The sequence below is a fragment of the Agelaius phoeniceus genome, chromosome 5, assembly GCF_051311805.1.
Source record: "Agelaius phoeniceus isolate bAgePho1 chromosome 5, bAgePho1.hap1, whole genome shotgun sequence".
NCBI lineage: Eukaryota > Metazoa > Chordata > Aves > Passeriformes > Icteridae > Agelaius > Agelaius phoeniceus.
Genome location: NC_135269.1, coordinates 73,764,866 through 73,786,009, shown reverse-complemented (window position 1 = coordinate 73,786,009; position 21,144 = coordinate 73,764,866). Strand labels below are relative to the sequence as shown.

The window sequence follows — 21,144 nt, the reverse complement described above, 5'->3', positions numbered from 1 at the left end:
TTTTGGTTGAAGAGTCCTTAAAAATCATCTAATTACAGCCCTCACTGTGGGCAGAAACACCTTTCCCCAAAGCAGGTAACTAGAGGCTAGGCTGCTTTGCTGCCTGTGCTACTTTTGATGGAGCTCAGACTGCAGCTGGCTGGGAGTGCACATTGCTGGCCCATATCCAGTTTTTCATTCCCCAAGACTCCCAAGTCCTTCTCCACAGGACTGCTCCCAATTCACTCATCACTCAGCCCGTACCCGTGTTGGGGATTGCACCTGGCCTTGTCGAACTTCACGAGGTTGGCATGGGCCCTTCTCTCTGGCCTGTCCAGATCCTTCTGGATGCCCTAACCCCTTCCCTATAGAATATCAGTCACACCACTTAACATACACATTTAAAGCCAAAACTTATTTTTAGTATAATAGAAATTTTAACAGTCTGATTTGGGAGTCATAATAAATCTACATCTAATTACAGAAAAGCAAAGAAAAATAATGTAGGTCAAGTACTTATATACAAGAAAAAAGCTGCACTAGTAGCAATAATCCAATTAAAATTGCAACACATGCAGTTTGTTTCTGTGCTTTCTCCAATGTTATGCTGACCCGCCTGCTGCTTCTCTGGGTATTAAGATCTGTGGTTCACTTGGATGTTTGCAGAGGAGGAGGGGAGAGTCATGGGAAGTTGTCAGCATCTGGGCCCTTCACTGGGAGAAATGTGATGCTCTTGTGAATGGTTTTCTCATCCTCCCTTCTTTTTTCTTTTTTTTTTTTCCCTCTCTTCTCTTTCCTTCCACTTAGACTTACAAAGGTACGTGTTAGAGTTGCAAATATCTCATTCTACCTAGAATAACTGCTTGCTGTTACTACCAATATAAGCCCATGGCTGAACCACACAAAGTTAGATAAGTAAAATAAATTTGCCATAGATACCTGGAGAAATTGCTCTCACAGCTAAAGTGAACAAAGTGAAGTGAACGAAATGAACAAAGCTCCAGGCAGGGCATGAAATGAAAAATTCAGAGCACATCTGGCAAGCATTGGTCCGGAGGCCTTGTGAAGTAGGGACAGAGCCCATGGCCATAGTAGGTCATTGGCACACTAGTGGTGCCATCAGAAATAGGAACACAGTGCATGTGCATGCACAGTAAGGGTGGCCAGGAGGCAAGGACACCGCTGGTCAGGGCCCCTGAAATCCTGCCCTACATCTGGCTGGGGGCAACCTCTGGTACCAGTACAGACCAGGAAGGGAACGGATCAAGAGTTCTGAGAAGGAAAACAAGACTGGACAGGAGGAGCTGGCAGTGCGCACATCTCCAGCAGCACGGGCAGCAGGTGAGGGGGAGAATCCTATCCCTCTGCCCGACTCAGGTGAGACCCCCCCCTTGCAGAGCTTTCTCCTGTCCCGGAACCCTCAGAACAAGAGACATTTGGAGGTGCCGAAGCAGAGGCAGAGGAGCCCACGGACCTGCTCCAAGGGCTGGAGCCCCTCTGTTCTGGAGACGGGCTGGGAGAGCTGGGGAGTTCAGTCTGGAGAACAGAAGGCTCCGGAGAGACCTTATTGCAGCCTATCAGCACGTAAAAATAGTTTTATGTCAAGAGCAACAAGGCTTATAACAACGCAGCGCCAATCTTCGCGGCCCCGCGGCCCCGCCTCCCCGCGGCCCCGCCTCCCCGCGGCCCCGCCTCCCCGCGGCCCCGCCTCCCCGCGGCCCCGCCTCCCCGCGGCCCCGCCTCCCCGCGGCCCCGCCTCCCCGCGGCCCCGCCTCCCCGCGGCCCCGCCTCCCCGCGGCCCCGCCTCCCCGCGGCCCCGCCTCCCCGCGGCCACCGGCCAGGGCGAGTCTCCATCTCACCAACACCGCCTGTCCGGCCCGAAACGCCGCAACTCATTGGTCAATGCCTTGTTATTGGGCGGGAACCCACAGCGTCCTCGGGATTGGTCACTTTGTGCCATGTTGCAGGACAACCATGGCGCCGAGGCAGCTGCTCCGTCGCGATTGCTTGGCCGTCACGTCTATCTTTCAACTTCCGCAGCTGATTGGTCCCTCTGTGCTGGGGGCGGGGCCCCTCGGAGGCGGAAGTGGCGGCGGCGCGTTCCGGTGCTGAGGTGGCGTGGCAGAGTGGTTCGGTGGTGGTGGTGGGGCTGGCGGGAGCTTCTTGGCGGCTTAGAGCCGTCCCTCCGTGCTGACCCCCCCGCCGTGCTGCAGGTCAGTGCCTCCCCCCGCCCCGGGTGCTCTCCGCCTGCCCTGTGCGGACCGCGGACTCTGCCGCCCAGCTCTCGGCGGCAGTCGCTGGTCCTTTCGTGGCCATGCGGGGCCGGGACGGGTTCGCAGCTCCCCGGGGCCCGGGCCGTAAGGGGCGGTGGGCAGGGGCGAGCCTCTCTTCTCGCTCTGGGCTTTGCGTCCCGGCCCCGTCTCTCCACGCCGGGGGGAGGCTGGCGGCGGTGCCCGCAGGTACCGGGAGCGCAGCCCGACCGGGGAGGTTCGCGTTCCGCGGGGCCCGCCGGAGGCCCGGTCGGTCCGGTACATCTGCGGGGCTGCTGGGGCCCGTCGGCGCTGCCTGCTATCCCCGTGGCGGCGGGAGCCGCCGCTCCCGGAGCCAGCACGGCGCTGCAGTGCTTCCCGTCCCTCCCGGCTTTCTTTGGAACCCCTCCGCACAGCGGGAGAAGTTTGGCCCAGGGCTTGTGTACAGCAGCAGCACTTTTGATGCGCGTTTGATTTTAAACGAGGGGAAATGCAAGGAATTAACTTCGTTTATGTATACTAAACTTATAGTATAATAAATTAGGGAAGAACATTGTCAAGTATTTCTTTGCTGTGGCTGATACCTAGGGATAGAAATGCGCTGCTTAACGCGGGCTGTGCAGACTAGCAGTGGGCTTCCACTGTTTGGGTCAGCGATGTGCATTTCAGAGAAAAGGAGCCTCCTCCAGATCACTGCTGATCTGTAGTTCCAGTGTTCAAAGTGAAGTTTCCCCAGCAAAAGTTCATTAGTCACAGGAATGCTGAGCAAAGGTAGAGGATATAAAGGATCCTGGCTCACATCCCGAGCACTGCGAGGGTCCTTTTGTTCTGCTGTTCATTACAGAGGTGGGAATCCATATGTGGTGAATCCAGGTGTGAGCCTGGGAGAGCACCAGTCGTGTCTCTGAGAGCACTGTTTGCTTTATTGGGGTGAGGCAGTGGAACACGGAAAAACCTGTGTCCTTTCGTGTTTGCAGTTGTATAACACCAGGATATCCTTGCCACAAGTCCTTGAGGCTAATGCACAGGGCAGCCACTGCCTCCTGTACAGGCTGTTGGCTTTGGGGCAATTTAAAGCCATGTTATGCCTGGTCCTGGTTTTGTTCTCAGGGAGGGCTCAGAGAAGGCAGAGCCAGGCTCTTTACAGTGGTGTCTGGTGAAAGGATGAGAGGTTGTGAGCATGAACTGAGACACAGGTGATTACCTTGATCATCAGAAAATACTTCTTCACTCTGTGGCTTACTGAGCACTGCCCCAAGTTGTCCAGGGAAGTTGTGAAGCCTCTATTCTTGGAGATACTCAAACTGCCTGCACAGCTTCTGTTTGAGCAGGGAGCTTAGACCAGATGACCTCCTAACTTCAGCCAGTCTGTGGTTCTTTGATAAGATTCTTCTCGAGTCTTTTATTTATTCATTTATGTTTATTTATGTTGTCCTCAACTGAATTTTCTCCAACAAGTTCCCACCTCTTTTTCTGGGGTGCCCAGAACAGGACACGATACTCCAGACATGGCCTCACCAGTGCCTGGCAGAGAGGAGGGATCACCTTCCTTGTGCTGCAGCCCAGGGTGCTGCTGCTGCCCTCTGTCACGAGAGTGCATTGATGGCCTAGGTCAGTTGTCCACCACAATCCCCAGCCTCTCTCTACAGTGCTGCTTTCAGAGATGTGATCCAGGGGATGCTCTCCAGGGCAGTGGCCCACCTAGGCCCGTGTTTTCCCTGTTTCCTTTACACAGACAGCAAACCTGTTGCTGTTTGCAGAATTGTAGAATCACTGTTTGTTTCCCATTCACATCCTTTGCCATATCTGGCTGACCTGAGAATGTAAATTAAAAATTAATTCAAAAGACACAAATCTCTAAGGCTGGAGTTCAGGTTGTTGATGTCCACATCAGTGCAAATAGGTGCAGATGGTTCCTCTGTTTGCATTTCTAAGGCGGTCAGCTGTGAGCCAAACCCAGCAAGGCTCACTAGCTTGAGGGCGGTGTCAGGTTAATGTGGCCAACCTGGACAAATGCCAAGAAACATTTTCTCAATCCAGGTATGCATGCCTGAAATTGTAGTGCCTGTAGCAAGCAGATGTGTGCTGAGGCCCATGCAGATGCCTAGATTCCACTTCTTTTTTGTATTTCTAATACCAGTTCTAATAATTAATCTATTGGTTCTCTCAGTCCCAGCCACATATTTTGCATTTCTGACTTTGAGAGGCTGTGGCCTAATGCTCAGTTGGAAGATCAGACCCATCCTCTTCAAGTGTTGGAGACAGTTAGAAAGAGGCGTTCTTGCATTTGGATGGCTCTTTTCTAAAATGCATCATTACCAAGACAGCAGGTTCAGTTCCTCACTGGGGCATCGTGGGAGTGATGGTTTACAGAACTATAAATACTTTATTGTTACAATGGATTCCAGACATTCCGGGTCTCCACATGAGTGTCTCGTTACCGCATTGGTGAGCAGTTATGTTGGCAGAAGAAATCTCCCTGGCAGGAGCTGTGAAGCTGTACTGTTCTGGAATTGCATGCCTCACGTCTTGCCCAGGGCCAGCTGAGAAGTGAGCAGAGCACCAGGACTTGTTTCAGTGACTGCTGTGCTGTTGCAGAACATGAGCAATCCTGGCATTTGGACTGTGCTTCTGGAGGAGTTGCATCCCCCTGAGCTCTTTGCAGGAGCCTGTCTTAGGCCTGGCCTCTTGCTGCATGTCGTTTTGCTACACTAACTGTTGCTGGAGTGTTCTAGAGACTGAGCTCATGCTGTGTATGCAGTGTGAGAAACCGGGGCATGTCTGCAAATCCATGCTCCCAAACAGAGCAGACTTGTCTCACTTTTCATGTGTATTGCAAGTGGCTGACTAACAGTCCTGGAGTGTACTGTGTAGGATGAAGGATGGGCTTATTTCTTTATTATTGGATAATTTATGTTTTTGTTCTTTTTTGCTTCTCTCCATCAAAAGTCTTGGTTCATGCAACCTGTCAGTGCTCAAGAGATAATAAGGAATGGCAAGAAAGACCTGTGTGTGACTGCTCTACCTTGGAAACATTACTATTGAATCAGGAGACCCATGAGCTCCTTGGAGTACAAAACAGGTTAGTATTCATATGCTCTTTTCTGCTATTGATGCATGACAATGTGCATTGTCATGTTTTCTACTTCTGCAAAATCAGGTGACTGCTACAGATGATTAGTATGCTGCTCCTTTCCAGTGTCAATATTTTTAAGTGGCAATCTAAGACCAAAGATTTGCTTAATAAGACAAGGGAGGTCAGGAATGAGTGGATCTGTGTAGCCAGCTTCAGGAGCCTGCTTCTAGTGAGGCAGAGACATCATTTTAAAAGATTCCATTTGATGGAGATAATTTTAATAGTGTAAACTCGATCTTATAGCTAAATACGAGTTTGCCTAGTTTCAGCTTGCAATACTGGAGCTTCTGTAATTGTACAAATTATTTTGCCACTTACAGGCATGGACAGTTCTGTGGCCTTTGTGTTCAGAGATGTCAAAAGTCACACGTGATCTCTTTTTATAGAACACTAGAATGATGATTCTGTGATTCTTAAGGGACTTTGGGAGTTCAGTTGGTCAAATCCTTTGCTCTTAGCATGTCTAACATCAAAGATGAGATCAGAATGCTATGAGCCTAATACAGTATTTTAACTTCTTCCCTGTGCATTTTTTCTGATTGAAATTGCCTGTGCTATGACTTGTGTCCTCTGCCTCATGTCCATCCTATGTGGACCTTGTAAGAGGTGTGTGACTGTCTTTAGCTACGTTATGGGTGCTTGCAGGGAGGACAGCAATTGTATCCTCCTCCTCACCTGCTGTTCTCAGGGCTGAGCAAGCCCAGCACTCTTACACTCTCCACATGCCTTGTAAAGCAAACCCCAGTCAGTCATCCTAGGGGCTCTCTGCTGTACTTGATTCACTGTTTTGAAAGTGGGCACTCTACTTCAAATGTAGTCTTACTGGTGTGAATAGAGAGGAATAATTGCTTTTCTTAACCTGCTGCCTGCAGTCCTGCCAGTACAGCTCAGTGTGCACCTGACCTTGGTGTGAGCACACTGGTGGCTCGTGCCAGGCTTGGCCATCAGCACTTGGAGCTTGTCTTCTGCAACACACTTGTACAGCCATTTGCTCCTCAGCCTGTGCCATTCATGCTTTTCCCATTCCAGGCATAGGAAAGGCATTCTACCTTTCCTGAATTTCACAATGTTTCTATCCATCTGTTTCTCCAGCCTGTTGTTATCCTCCTGATTGGCAACTCTATATAAAGGCTCATTTGAATTTGGTGAATTTAGTGAGGTCTCAGTTAATAATGGAGAATTTAATTTACTGCTCTCCCCAAAATAACAAATTATATGTTGCTGGCTGGTATGCCGCGTGTTTTTTGGTTCTTTGCTTCCACTTGCTGGATTAGTTTGGCTCCTGAATTTCAAGGAAATGAAAGGTATGCTAAGCAGCAGCCAGTAAATCTGTGTCCTCTCCAGACTATTCCCCTATGTTGAGGTCCTGTCCTGTATGTGACATGCAGAGGTCCCATCATCTCTCTAACTCTCTCTAACGTGACACATTTGTAGCTGTTTAGCAAACATGAAGGCCCAGTCCATTATTTCCACCACTTATTAGCAGAAAGCTGATTTTATGTTACAGGCCATGTTTTGTCTGTAGAGAAATGACGTCATTTAACAATCACCTTTCTTTTCAGTAAACTGAACAGATTGTGGTTCTGTAATGTCATTGTTAAGAAAGATCAAGAATGAACTATGAGGAGGACTTGGCATCTGGTATAAAAGTGCATTTTTCAATCATACGTGTGGAGCACTGAAGGAATCTTCATGTGTCTTGACACCAGCACATCCTCTACTTTAATATTCAGAGGGTCTGGCAGCTCCTGTTAACGTGACCATTTCTTTTTTCCTGAGGTTTTGCTTCAGCTTTTCTCTCTTAGCATAGGAGACAAATGCCTACAAGCGTGGTCACCAACTGCTGTAACATTAGAGATCAGCATAAAGGACCTTATTTTTTATAGCAGCTTTGACTCTGTATTCTGACTCTTGGTTTTGTTTTAGGCTCAAGATGCTGAGCCGTTTGTCAGGTTTAGCAAATACTGTTTTACAAGAGCTGTCTGGGGATGATGGAGATGCAGTTACTGAACCATCTATTGCTGTAAGTACAGTGTAATCTAAAGACTTTCAGATCTTATTGACAGTTAGTTTGGGGAGCATGGTTCGTTAGACTGCAGTGAGAACTGTCTCCTGCTTCTTCCTTGCTGAGCACTAGACTGAGCTGTCATTCCACTCTGCTTTTCTTCTACTCCTCACCTCTTAAGTCAGCATTTCTGTTGGGCAGACCATAATCTCCTCAGTTTCCACACCTCAGCGTGATCCGAGGAAACAAACTAGAATTAGGGTGAAGAAAGACTTTTAAGACTACTGGTAATAAGGGGAAGCTCGGCATGCTTGGGTCATAGTGGGAGGCTTCATCTTTGCGCTGCCCTTTGGTATTGAGACCGTGGATAGTGTGTAAGGGTCCCTCTCATTTCAGATTTGTTCATGTGGTGTTCAGCAAGGTATACTCTTTGTTTTTGTGTGTTGGCTTAAAAGTTCTCTGAGTTTCCTCCTGGTTTCATCTGACTGTATATTTCTACAGGCTTCATGAAATGCCTGCAGGGAGCAGAGTGCAGCACTGAGGACTGGAGCTGAAGCTATCATGTGGATGCTCTGCTGCAGGATGTTAATAGTTTGTTTTTTTTCCTTCAGAGCACTGATTTTGTTGTTTCAGGTAGAAGCTTTGCAGTCAGAAGCAGAAAGCATGGAGGAGGCACCTGAGGAGGTGTTGGAGCGCCTAGCCCAAACGGAAAAGCTGGTTGTTCAGCTGAAGGATTTGATTCGAGAAAAGGATGCCCTGCTCCAGGAAAAAGAAACTGTACTCAAGGTACCATTTCTTTCTCTGAGGATCAAGAGTAAAATGCTGCTTCAGTCTTCTGTGCAAGCCTGTCTCTGGTTTCTTTTGAACGTGAGATACCTGCATGACGAATGGCATCAGTTCCAGAGAAATATTGGAATTTGAATAATGGATGACCCTAAGAGATGTACAATATCGTCTGTTAGTTTGCTTGGGTTAATTTAGACTACAGTAGATAAGTTATATCCAAGTTACACAGCATTTTGTCTCAGAGCCCTTTGAGGCCCATGCAGATTCCCAGGGGCTCTAATAAGTACTAATATCTTGTGTGAGGTTGTTCTTTCCCCGCTTCAGAGTGTTTGACACAGAGAAACCTGTGCTGCGCTCATCCACTGGTCCGGTGGTTTCATGAGGCATTCCCAAAGGTACATGTTGTCTGCCCTGAGGTATGGTGGGAGTGTGGTTACTTGAGATAGTTCTGAGGGACTGCATGTAGCAGAGAAAGTCAAACTGAGTGCTCTGTCCTTTGGAAGGAAGTGCTGGGGTAGAAGCTACAGTGTTGGGATGTGTGGTGTTTCAGAACAAATTTGGTTTGCAGATGTGTTTTAGATAGTGCTGTTACTGGGGAGGCAGGGTTAAACAGAATATGGCAGGCTGACAAACTGTGTAGCTTTCTCAAAGTGGTGCTTCTTGGGTAGCAGCACTGGAGTCAGGCAGTCAGTTTGTGTCCCTCTCTTACAGAGAGAGCGAGAGGCTGCGGATGCCAAGCTGATGAAACTTAAACTTCAAGCCAAAGCCAAACTGGCCTCTCTGAACAAACGCATCGAGGAGCTGACAGAGAAAGGAGCACCACTGCCTACACAGGCCTCAGCAGAAGAGCTGGAGGATCCCAAGGTTAGGAGAAGGGGGCTATTTAAAAGATGTAGCTTCTGCTGATAACCTGGTACTGCCTGATGTTTCAGGTCACAGTGACCCAGCAGGGTCTACTTGTCTTACTAGCAGGATATTCATAATTCCAGCAAGGATGTCTGTGCCTGTGCTGTAGGAAGCCTGTCTGTCCAGCTTCCTTCTACTGCAGATGCCCTCGGAGTGCTCAGCTTGATCTCCTCAAGGTCATGGGCTGGTTTCCCTCTGCATAACTTTGGTAATCCATTGTAGCTGAACTCTTTCCTGCAGAAACTGTATATGTCTATCTGAGCTATGAGTTTCAAAATGTTGCCTATCATATCAGTACAGCAAAGGTTGGCTGGTGTACAAAAACAAAGAGGTAAGGAGGTCATTGAAACTGGAAGGCAGTAACTTTAATATAAAAAAAAATAAATATATATTTTTTCCAGTTGTGTAGCTTCCTGAGCCACCATAAAGTTTTATGGCTGACAAACCGTAATTGTCTAACGTTAGGCAAAATTGGGGGAAAAGTGTCCTCTATGAAGACATTGAAGAGGCTGTTAGCTGCTAACCAGAATCTCCCACTGGAGCTGGTAATTTTTGAAAACTTGAGTATGTGATCAGCAGAACAATGTTTTCTTTAAAAAGTTTGTAGTATTAGCGAAGAGAAATGGGATAGAAGTCCAGAATGGTTTCCAGACATCAGATGATGTTCATTAAACCAGAGAATGTAAAAGTTATTTCAGACATTGAAAAAAATACTAAAATATTGTAGGAAACAATAAAAGGTGCCTGTGAGAGCTGTCAGATGAGAGGCTACTACTAATGAAGTGAAGATCAGTTCTATGACTTGTGCTGACTATTTTTGATTGAGAGCATCATAAAATCATAGAAATGTGCTTCTGTAATTCCCAGTACCAACTTGAGAGTCTTTCTCAATGCGAAGCACCATCTGGTTTCATACATGAAGAATTGGATAATCTCAAGGATTGACATAATAGAAAAATGAAGCAAAATTTAACCAGTGCACAGTCAAGCATGACCAGCCGTCCCTGGCTGTAGAGATCAGTCAAGGCCACGGGAGCTGTTTAGCTGTGTCGCTTGACATTCCTGTCCTGGTGCTGAGGCTCTTTTTCTGCTTGTCTATCTGTGTAACATCCATGCGCTGTTACATGACTTTGTGTAGACTTGCTGTTGAGGAGTGGTGAGTGTTCTTGCTTCAAAATTCAAATTTATCAGTTGAAGAAGGCAAGATGAGAGAAAGCTGATCATCAGTTAATTGGTGCAATATAGATTTTAAAAAGAGACCCTATCTTTTTTACATACTGTTCTAGCTATTCTACTGAGAGTCACAAGGCCTTGTGTTGTCATGTTCTGCTCATTTGCAATCAGGAAGGATAAATTCTGAGAGCAGCAAGAGACTTCTTGTTCTCCCATCATGTTAGTAGCTGCACTTGGGAGACATTCAAACAGCTTGGTTATTTAGTCAAAGTCAGAGAGGAAATGTCATTTCTCTCTACAGTTGTATGAGGAAGGTGAGCTTCAAGAAAGTGAGCAAACTGTTAAAGGATAATGCAGATGAATGGATGAATGTAAATTAGCCATTAAGAAAAATGGCCCTCTAATTAGAGGAAGGAGGGCTTGAGACAGTCTCCAGTGGACATGGTAAGGGCCACAGCCTTGTTTGGTGTGGGTTAGAACATAGATTGAGTGAAATTATGTTAGGGCAATTACCTGCAATATTTTGTATTTGACCCAGAGAGCACTAGCTTCTTTCTTGCAAGGTTAGACCTACTGAGAAGATACAGAGTCCTTTATTTTAACTTATTTCTCCAAGTTGATGCTGTCCTGAGTAATAGGGGTATTTCCTAGACAGTTACCCTGCCATTTGAAGGTGAAAATTCTAGGTTAGAGTTGCATCTTATGTTGAAGTATTGAATATTAGCAAAGGACTGGGTTTTTTCTCTCAGTGATGTGGGCCCTGTGGGAAGGCTGTATTTTAAATATCTAACTAGTACTATTACTTCCTGGGCTTTTAGCAGAGTGACTTATTTTGAGAAGAATGGAAATATCATCTTATCTCCTCCTCTCAGTTAGTATTTGTGTGCAGAACAATTGAGGCTCCTCTCAAACTTTTGAAGTGGGTAAAGATAAATTATGTTCAGATATAAGAGCTTATACATCTTGGAAAAACAGTATTTAAAAGCTTGAGCTCTTTGTGGCTGTGCCACTGTCCTTACATGTGGCATTCCATGTAATGGGTCAGTGTAAGAGGCTTTTTAAAATCCAACTGTGAGTATCAATCCTGAAAGCCAATTACAAGTAAACAAACTAATCCAACTGTCTTCCCCCAGCAGCTCCTCTGCCCCAGTCTTACAAGTTATGCATATCCTGGCTTCTTAGAGCTTCCTGCATCTCTATTCTTCTGTCTTGTTCTATTTCTAAATTTAAGTGCAACTGAAGCTTCTTTGTCTGTCTGTTCTGCCTCCTGCCAATGACTTTCTCTGTAGGTGAAACAGCTTTTGAGGAACAGTAGCCTCTTATTCTTATAACACTAATATATAAATACTTTTAAAAGCCTTCATAGTATTTTCAGATTGGGTTTAAAGACATAAATACTCTGTAGAATTCCTGTGTTATTGATGATGTTTGACCCAATACCTGCCACAAATAAAAAAATGGAAGAGATGTATTTTATATATATTCAGTACAAAATACCCAGCACTGTGTGCTGACAGTAGCTGGAAGTGCTGAGGTAAGAATGCAGAGCAGGTTTTGTCTGCTCAGGGACAGGTGGTGAGGGACCTGCCCTCACCCAGGTGGAGACACAGAGAGAAGAGTGCAGGTGTAGTGTGCTGGGTTGGCTGAGTAGACGCAGCCTAAGCACATTTTATGTGAACTGTTGTTTACATTTTTTGGTCGTAAACAGAGGATTTAAGTGGAGTAGAACTGATAATTGTTTGCCTGTTCCCTTTGCTTGTAACTAATAAGTTCATTGCTAATAATCCTGTAGTCTAAAGAGACTTCCATAGGCATTTTCTGCAGTCTAGAATGTCTACCCCTTGGTCACATGGAGAATATTCTTCTATAATTAATTCTAAAATGTTTTTATTTCTGTTATTAGAGAAAATTGTGATGTTAAAAAGCCTCAAAAATCAGGGAAGTCATATAATAAATAATGTATTTAATAATCTATTTGCCTTAGATGATATAGTGAGCAGTCATGGACTGTTAGCCCTGCCAAGTGCTTTGACACTTCCCAGTTAAAAACATCTTGTGCATCTCTACAAGAAATAGGGAAAATAGTTACTTACATAGGACAACTTCATTTAAAGAAACAAATGTAAAGTTAAGAAATGAAGCAGTGTAGTAAAAATAATCATGTGATTAGGAGTCAGGAGTAAAGTAGCATTATAGTGTATTTTTTAAAATTAATTTATTTAATTTATTAACCAATAATACCGATAAGTTTACTTTCTTCTATTTCTTTTCTTCCCACTTTTTTCCTCTTGCAATGTCAGAAAAACGAAAATACAAGTGAAGGGCACAGAGAGGAAGTGGAAGTACTGAAAAAGCAGCTCAGGGAGCGAGAGGAAACTGTTCAGGACCTGAAGAAACAGCTGGCTGTAGCCGAAGTGAATCTGAAAGATGCTGAAATCAAGTATGCAACACAGGTACAGAAATTTTTTTCTATTCATCAGTCTCCCATCTATTCTTTCTATTTTTTCTATTTTTTTCTATTCATCAGTTTCCCACCTCACTGCTTAGACTAGTATGAAAGAATAGAACAATGCTTACACAGCTGGTCTTCAATTCCCTTACCTCAATTTTGTCAGTCTTGTGCCTCGTCAAATCACCTAGGTCCATCCCTTTCACTGCCATTGGCTCCTCCTCTAAACATTACCTAAATCTTTCACAGTCCCCAAATAATCTTGTCCTGCCCTTCATCCTCTGCCCCAGGCCAGAACCACCCTTGGTGCAAAAGGTGCTCTGCGGGTAAGAGGTGGGTTTCACCCTTGGACAGTGGGACTGATGGCTCTCTGAGGAGGGGGAAACAGTCCCTGGAAGGGCCTGGATAGGGTGTCCCTTCCTCTGAGTCACAATTTGGGTTCTTCCCTTTCTGCCATCGCCTCTCTGTGTTCTGCTGTGGGCGAGCAGGGCAGCTGTTTATCACAGGATGTCACAACATTAATGGTATGTTGTAGTTATTTGTGGAAAGATTTTTTAATACTCAAAATTGCAGGTTTAGCTTTTGAACAGTGAATTGGGCTGCATCCAATACAGTTAAAAGCCCAGAAGTTTTATGAACTATTAATTATATAGTAATAATTTATTTTATTATTCTACATATTTGTAGATAAAATTCTATGCTTTTTGCTTTCTGGGATCTGAAATCTTATCAGTTGTTATACACGTAATAGTAGGATAAAGACACCAAGTAAAAGTACTGTTTGACCAAGATGATGTGCAGGATTGTCCAGCTGAAAACTCCATCGCACGCACAATATGCTGGTGGATGTTGAAAGCAAGCCTGTGTGTCCGTCAGCTTCATAACCTTGTTGGTTTGTTTTTATTTTGTGGCTTGTGTTTTCAGCTGAGCTCCCTGCGGGAAGTGGTTCAGGAGAAGGAAGCTCTCCTGGAAGAGCAAGTGCACCAGCATCAAGCTGAATTGCTCAAGATGGTGGTCCAGTCAGATATGGAAGTAGAGATGCAACAGGTATATTTGATATAATCATCATATCATGGGAGGAGGAAGGAAAACAGAGGACACTTTGAAAGAACAGTTCTTGTTAAAGTAACTCAGTAGGGATAAGAAGAAAGATGCTTTGATTGTTTGGAGCTTTTTGGATTGCTAGTTGGAGCTTTGAGTCCTTGGTTTCAATCTGCTGGTTTGCTATCAGTCAAAGAGAAAGAAGTTGAAAAAAGTGTTACATTATTGTGCTCCAGTTCCCTGTTCATGAAGCAAAGTAAGCTCCTCCTACTGCACCAGGGCTCCAGAATAGGTGTCAACAAAAATTAGTTAATTCAGGCTATCACAGTAAGTGTGTTACAAAAACGAGGTGTATGGATGAAACGTGGGAATCTAAATTTCCACTGGTCTCCCCAGTGCTGGAATGGCCTTGTCTCTCTCACAGAACCTGCGCACACTTCAGAGAAAGCTGGAGGAGCAGGAAGCAGCTCTGTTAGGACGAACTCAGGTGGTAGAACTGCTGCAGCAAGAGTTACACACTGCTGAAAAACAAAACCAGGTATCTGGTCATGTTTTTTATTGCTTTACTCTGTGTGTGTGTGTGGTGGATGAGGTCTTTGTCAGTGGCTCAGAAGTTACCAGATTAGGGTTTTTTTGGAACCATCTTTCCATCATGAAATCAGCTGGGGCCGCCCTCCCTGGGTCAGGCATTAGAGCTGCAGGTCTGTGTACACAGCTCACAGCAGGTACAGCCACACAGTGGGTGCTGCAGTTGCCAGCTCTAATGATCCAGGGCAGGTGGGCAGGGTCGACATCTATCCATACCCATGCTGCTGACTGTACTTTCAAAGCCAAATACACAAACCTTCCCCAAAAGCAGAAATGCCTAACACAGTGCTGCTGAAGCCTCAATGTTTCTGGACTGCAGTGTCCAGGCCAGATCAGAGCAGAAACAGCTATTCTTTGGTATGTCTTGCTGAGAACTTGCTTATATGACACAGCCTGTGGAGTGGGACTGGCTCTCGCTTCGTCGGTTTGGATCATGAAGAGAATGAGATCAAGTCTGTGCATATATGACTATATAGACACAGCCTCCTTGAGACAGGATTAAGAACACAACTTCTTAAAAGGTTGGTTTCCAGATAGAGGATGAGTGTATTTTTCATTTTTCCAGTATCTGAACTTCTGAAAATTCTCCATCCCTTTAGAAGAGACTTACACTGAATCAGTCTCATATTCACTGGCTGCATGATCTCCAGCCAGTCTAATGCTGAACCTCATTTTGATAATTTTTACACACTTCTGCCCCACATACTTTGTTTTGCTCTGTGTCCCAGCCAGGCCCATGATGGTAAAGAACCTCAGTGAGCTGACTTGTGCTCACTCCTGGCTGCGTTACTCAGCAGGGTGTATCGTGGGGTGCTGGCATGGATGTCTTCATGACATGGTTGTTGGCTCCTGGCTGGCGAAGCTCCCTTGGCTTCTCCTCGGTGCTTTTGACTTTCCTCATACATTCTGTGGTCTGAAGGAGACCTGGTATAGGTACAAACTTGAGGCCATGAGGCTGAAGCCTACTTATAAAGTAAAAGGAGTTCCTCATCAGATTCCTCCTGAAATTAGCTGTGCTGACCATCCACAGCTCCGGTAGGAGGAAGTTTGACAACAGGAGTTAGGGCAAGTGTAAGGTTTGTTTCTGTGTCTTGGTCACCTTAAATCTCCGGTCAGTGTTGACTAGAGGCTTCTGAGATCTTTCTTAAAGCAGTGGGTACTGTGTGGAGCCCTCTGTTACCTCCAGATTCATATTTCAGCATTCCTCTTTCACATACACACTTTTGCTCTGGTTTGTTTTTTAAATTCTACTCTGTAATTGTTGAGTTCTCCCTCATTTGTTGTAGCTCTTCCTCCCCTTTTTAGGGAGTTTTCTTTCTTCTAAAAGAGAGCTCCTGGCCACTGTTCTATTGCTTCTTTTCTTTAAATTCCCCTCCTCTAGATCAAGACTTACCTTTTCTTTACCACAGCGATGAGGAGTTGTTTCTCCCAGCATTGCTTTCTTGCAATTTCCAAACTGTGGGACAGTTTCTTTCTAACAAATTGAAATTTCTGACATGTTTGTTTCCTCCCTTCTGCTACTCAGATGTCTTAAAAGGATTTAATGAGAACCTTAAAATCTAATTCAGGTGTCGCTGTCGAGGCGGTCACGACATAAAGCAGAGACTACAAGCAGTCTCAGTTGGCAACACTTTATTATTGAATATGGCTGATTTTTATACACTTTCTAATTGTTTATCTTTCTTCTATCTTTACTATTGGCTACAATAAATCAACATAATACTATTGGTGAGAAGTTATGGTGACTTAATTAACTTTCTAAAAATGTTTCATCCAGCTGCAAAGTTCTTCTATCTTTCTTCCTTCGGTCTCCTTGGCTACAGCCTTGGAGAGAGCTCTTTATCAGTTTCTTCTTACTTCTCAGCTTCTTCTCGCTCCTTTAGCTAATAGGCCCGCTGTTAGCCCCTTCCACATTCAGGTACTTTGCTTTGTCAAGGTATTTAACTATTTGAGAGAGAAATTAATTTCTGTATCATTTTACAGACACTCCGAGATCAGTGCCAGAAGATGGAAGTGGAACTAAGCTCCATGAGGGATGTGTTAAATGCAGAGAGACGAGGGGCTCAGGATCTCAGGGAGAAGATGGAGCTGGAGCTGGCTGAGAGGAAGCTGTCTTCTCATCGCTTGCAGGAGGAGTTGCAGTGTCTCTCAGAACAGCTGGAGGAGGCAAGAAGAGCACAAGCTGAGCTCGAGGTGAAGTATAAAGACCTGGAGCAGGCACGCAGGCTGGAGGTGGAGGAGAAGAACCGGCTGCTCAGTTGTCTCACGGTGGCTGAAGAGGAGCTGCCATGTGGCCGTGCTGTCCCTGGGGCTGAGCAGGAGCAGCTGGAGCAGGACGTTGGCCAGCCCTCAGTGCCAGCTGTGGGACACGGAGCACGGGGTGAGCAGGCACAGCACTTAGCACAGTGGGGCAGCTCCACAGGAACCTGAGGATCACTGGGTTGCCTTCTCTTTGGCTTTGCTTTTATAACAGTTCATAAGAATGGCTTGATGTAACAATTCCTGATTGCACAGGGACACAGGAATGGTGGTGCTGTCTCAGACTAAGGGGGGCTGGTTCGATCCCGCTGTTCTGTCTTTGGCAGCTGCAAGAGGAGCAGAAGTGTGGGGCAGCATATATGGTGCTTTGCTTGTGTACTGTCCCAGCCTCTTGTCTTTTGGGGCTTATGGAGATTTCTTGAGCTGGGTGTATTGTTTTAGTTGATTTTATTGATTTGTTTGATTTTTTTTTTTGTCAACCTACACAAGTCCTTTTTATATGTGTCTTGTTCTTCACAGTCTGAATTTCTACTGAAATTACAAGTAAAACAACCAAGAAAAGCAAACTATACCATTTTCCCCATAGACCTGTGTTAAAAATAATGACAATGATCTTGCCTCAAGCTCTTATTTCAGATTTTCTTCCAGCTTCTTTGTGGCCCAAAGCTGAAGTAGTGACTAAGAGGGAAGAGATTTCATAAACTATAGTGCATGTGTGTAAAATGGACATAGTGTAGCAAAAAAGACAAGAACAGATCTTAACTCCCCTCTTTCCCCTCTGTCAGATGAACTTCTACAGAAGTCTGAAGAATTTGTCTGCTGTCAGGATGAGCTGAAATCCCAGGCACAAGTGCAGCTCTCTGAACTGGAGCAGCAGGTTTGATATTTTCAAATTATTCTCATAAATTTTTCTGGTATATTTAGGAACTGAAGCCAAATTAAATGTCTATAATTCCTTTTTTTGTCATGCATTGCTTGAGAAAGGCTTTTGTTAGTTCTCTCAGTTGATGGGCAGTCATGTTATGACTACAGAAGCCTGGAAAGAAGTAGAAGTCAATTCGAGTAATTTAAAAGTTGCCAATTGATTTTTTAAAAAAAAATGTTAACCAAATGATCAAAGACTAATATGTTTATATAAATTGTATTGAAATTTGTCTTTCTCCCTTCCATTCTGTTTAAACAGGATGAATCAGCATCACAGAAAAAAATAGTAGATCAGAAAGACCAGAATGAGACTTCATTCCTACCCACAGAAAACTTGGAAAGACAGAAGACAGAAGGTTGTATGATTACCTTACCTATTTTAATATTCTTAATATACTTAAGAATCCTTCTAGAATTAGTTTCTACAAAAGATAGACCTAAAGTGGTAGCTTTCCCCAGTACAAAACGCTGACAATCTGCAGGTGGTACTTCTGGGAAGGATATTTTTGATAGCTTTTGCTGAAACAGTAAGGGACCCATATATATGCCACATACACAAGACCCCAGACAATGACATTGATTTTGAGTGTCTAGTCATGTAGCCTGCTAGCAGCAATATCACAGCTCTCTTGGAATTTTACTATAAAACAGTTGATTCCCTCACATGTTTACTTCAGGGTCTGGTGCACTATGACAGTAGGATGTCTTGATTTTTAAGAAATAGATTAATTTTGCTTCCTGTCATTCAAAGATAGGGAATAATCACCAATAAACCAGATTCCTACAGTTCTAGAACATCATCTTTCTCTTTTTTTGTTCCAAGATCTCAGAGATGCAGGTCTTTAATGAACTTCAAGACATTGTTTAGAATCATGGCATGGTTTGGGTTGGAAGGAACTCATAAAGATCATCTGATCCATCCCCCCTGCCCTGAGCAGGGACATCCTTCACCAGGCCAGGTTGCTCAGAGCCCCATCCAACTTGACCTTAAGTATGTCCAATGATGGGGCAGCTGACAGCTTCTCTGGGCAACCCAGGGTGAAGCAGCCCTCTTGAAAAGCTGCAATAAGGCCTCTCTCAAGCCTTTCTTCTCCAGGCTGAACAAGCATGAGTCTCTCAGCCTTTCTTCATGGGAGATATGTTCCAGCCTTCTGATCATTTTTGTCGTTTCTTCTGACTCACTCCAGCAGATTCACATCTGTCTTGTACAGGGGAATCCCAGAACTGGACACAGTGCTCTGAGTGGGGTCTAACAAAAGCTGGGAAGAGGGTGAGAATTATCTCCTTCAACCTGCTGCCCACACCTCTTTTGGTGCAGCCCAGGGTATGATTGGCTTTCTGGGCTGCGGGCACACATTGCCAGCTCCTGTCCAATTTTTAGTTTACCAGACCCGGAGTCTTTCTCGTTAGCCTGTTTTCAATCCATTCACCCCACAGTGTGTGCTGGTACTGGGGGTTGCCCCAGCCCAGGTGTAGGGCCTTGCACGTGGCTTTGCTAAACCCCACAGTGAACAAGGGCTGCATAGCTGCATTCCTCAACTTGTCCAGGTCCCTCTGGATGGCATCACATCCCCCCAGCAAAAAATCAGCTGCTCAGCCTGGGTGCACTCCCCCAGCTGTCTGTCAGCAGTCAGGACACTGAACAGTGCCAGTCCCAGGATGGGCTTCTGTGGGTGCTGGTTCCCACGTGGATGTTGAGGCATTGACTGCAGCTCTTTGCACATAGCCAGTTCCTTACCCCTGCTAAGAGCCCACCTGTCAAACCCATGCCAGCAATTCAGTAGCAAAGGTGTTGGGAAGACCATATGAAAGGCCTCACAGAAATTCAGCTTTCAATCTGGAATCGTGCCCCAAGCTACATCTGAGTACATCCAAAATGTACCTGGAAAACTTCCATCAGCTTTCTTAAAAAGCAGCTCCTCCCTCCCTCTACTGAAAGGAATTCCACCCAAAAAAATGCGGTGACTCGGAGCTTCACTGTCATGTTACTTAAAGCATCTTTTCCCAATGCATGTTTAGCTGCATGTTTACTTCAAAACAAGCTTTTGTTGTTGTAATTCTGTTTCCAGTGGGTGTGTTGAATGCTTGATTACTTTTTTTTTTGTCTTAAAATGCTGGGAGATGTAATTTCTTTTTAAAACTACCAAAATATTAAATGAAGCATAAAAAATCTGTTAAGCCTGCTATATAGGTTCTAAGTACTTTGTTACTCCTTTTTTGTGCTGTGAAATTGTCAGTCTTAATTAAAGCGGGGTGCCGAAAACTGCCACCATAATCCATTCCTAACTTTGGAAGCATGAAATAAGGATTTATAGTTACCTTATATTTTGTCATTTCTGGTGCTTTTCAAGCAGACCTCAACAAATCTCTTCAAATTTCAAACTGTTGTTGTTTGAAATATAAAGATTCTTGAAATCCTTGTACAGCCTTAATTTCCATGGGCTCAGCAGTGCATTAGATGAGAATATCTGTAACTCTCTTTACATCTGTATGGACCCCTTGAACTCCTCTTGAGGCAGCTCTTGGAGGGATTGAAGGTCTCTCTCCTGCTGCGTAAGGGAACGTTGTCTGAGGCTGTCTGGAGTTCACTCAGTGGAGAGACTGCAGCAGAGTAGGGATCAATAAAGGAAAGCCAATATCACAGAAAACACCGACTGCCTTCCAATTGTTACAATTCACAAAACGTTCATTTGAGCTTCCTCAGCTTCTGTAGTACTTAGCAAATACAGTTTAGTATAATCAATTGTATGTAGAAAAGTGTGTAAAGGAGAACAGAAGAAAATGTTGTACTGTATGTTGATGGTATGTGTGTCCTCACTGCATGCTCAGAAGTGAAAAGTACAGAAATTCGTACCCCTTAGAGAACTGTTTAACTTGGTCCTGAGTTTTATTTTGCATATATATTAACCTATTTTTCATACCATCATTGCTAGTTAACATGTTCACAAAAATGGGACCTGTTTTTTAATGCTTCCAAATTGGTATTTCTGGGAAGACACAGTATTTGTTGCTTTACAAATGGCTCCTATGCTAAAAAGCTAAGCTATCACCTAATACATTAATTAGAACTGAGATCAATTAGAATGTATTTTTCTTGCACATTTGTAACAATTTCTCATTTTATTTTTTCCAAATGAAATTTGAAACGTCTTTCTACAATAGTTCTTCCTTTCCTCTTGTTTATAAAAATGTTTCTTAATACTTGAATCTCTATTACCTGTCTTTCAGTTTGTCTGTATGACAATTGTCCTTTTCTAAAAGCTGCTTAAAAAAAGACCATGTTGGTTGTGTGGTTGCCTCTAAAAAAAAACCAAACCCACATTATCCCATGACATGGGATATCTCCACTACATAAGTGTTATTAACAGCCATGTGTCCTTTCTCAAAAGCTCCTGGAAGAATATTCTGTTGCTGTCTAAAGCAAAGTCTTAAGTTTCAAAGACATTTTTTGTGTTTGAACGTTTCAGAAATACCACATTTGCAACTTGTTCTCCGGGAGTCTCAGCAGGAAGCTGTGATGGTCACAGAAGATGCAGAACAGGTAATGATAAAGCAGCTGAAATAAAATAGGTCAAGGACTGGCCTTAAAACAGCTAAGCTGTCATGGTCTTTTGTACCAATCCTCTTTGAAGGTTATTATTAACTGGAT

The 21,144-nt window shown here is 44.5% G+C and overlaps 1 protein-coding gene across 4 annotated transcripts in view; it reads left to right on the top strand.

Annotated features, from left to right (window-relative positions):
• Positions 1-1,969: 1,969 nt before the first annotated feature.
• The window catches only part of GOLGB1 (golgin B1), a 41,229-nt gene continuing 22,054 nt past the window's right edge, over positions 1,970-21,144 (top strand). For 2 of the 4 annotated variants that reach the window (XR_013182533.1, XM_054632399.2), the window contains exons 1-12: positions 1,970-2,192; positions 5,178-5,310; positions 7,291-7,387; positions 8,003-8,155; positions 8,867-9,019; positions 12,535-12,687; positions 13,608-13,730; positions 14,149-14,262; positions 16,296-16,692; positions 17,357-17,448; positions 17,755-17,851; positions 20,963-21,036. Coding sequence is in view for 3 of the 4 variants with exons in the window: in XM_054632399.2 (XP_054488374.2) it covers positions 7,298-7,387; positions 8,003-8,155; positions 8,867-9,019; positions 12,535-12,687; positions 13,608-13,730; positions 14,149-14,262; positions 16,296-16,692; positions 17,357-17,448; positions 17,755-17,851; positions 20,963-21,036 (1,446 nt within the window). In the remaining variant the exon portion in view is untranslated. The remainder of the gene's footprint in view (positions 2,193-5,177; positions 5,311-7,290; positions 7,388-8,002; positions 8,156-8,866; positions 9,020-12,534; positions 12,688-13,607; positions 13,731-14,148; positions 14,263-16,295; positions 16,693-17,356; positions 17,449-17,754; positions 17,852-20,962; positions 21,037-21,144) is intronic. The other 2 variants (XM_077179361.1, XM_077179360.1) reach the window with 2 other exon arrangements.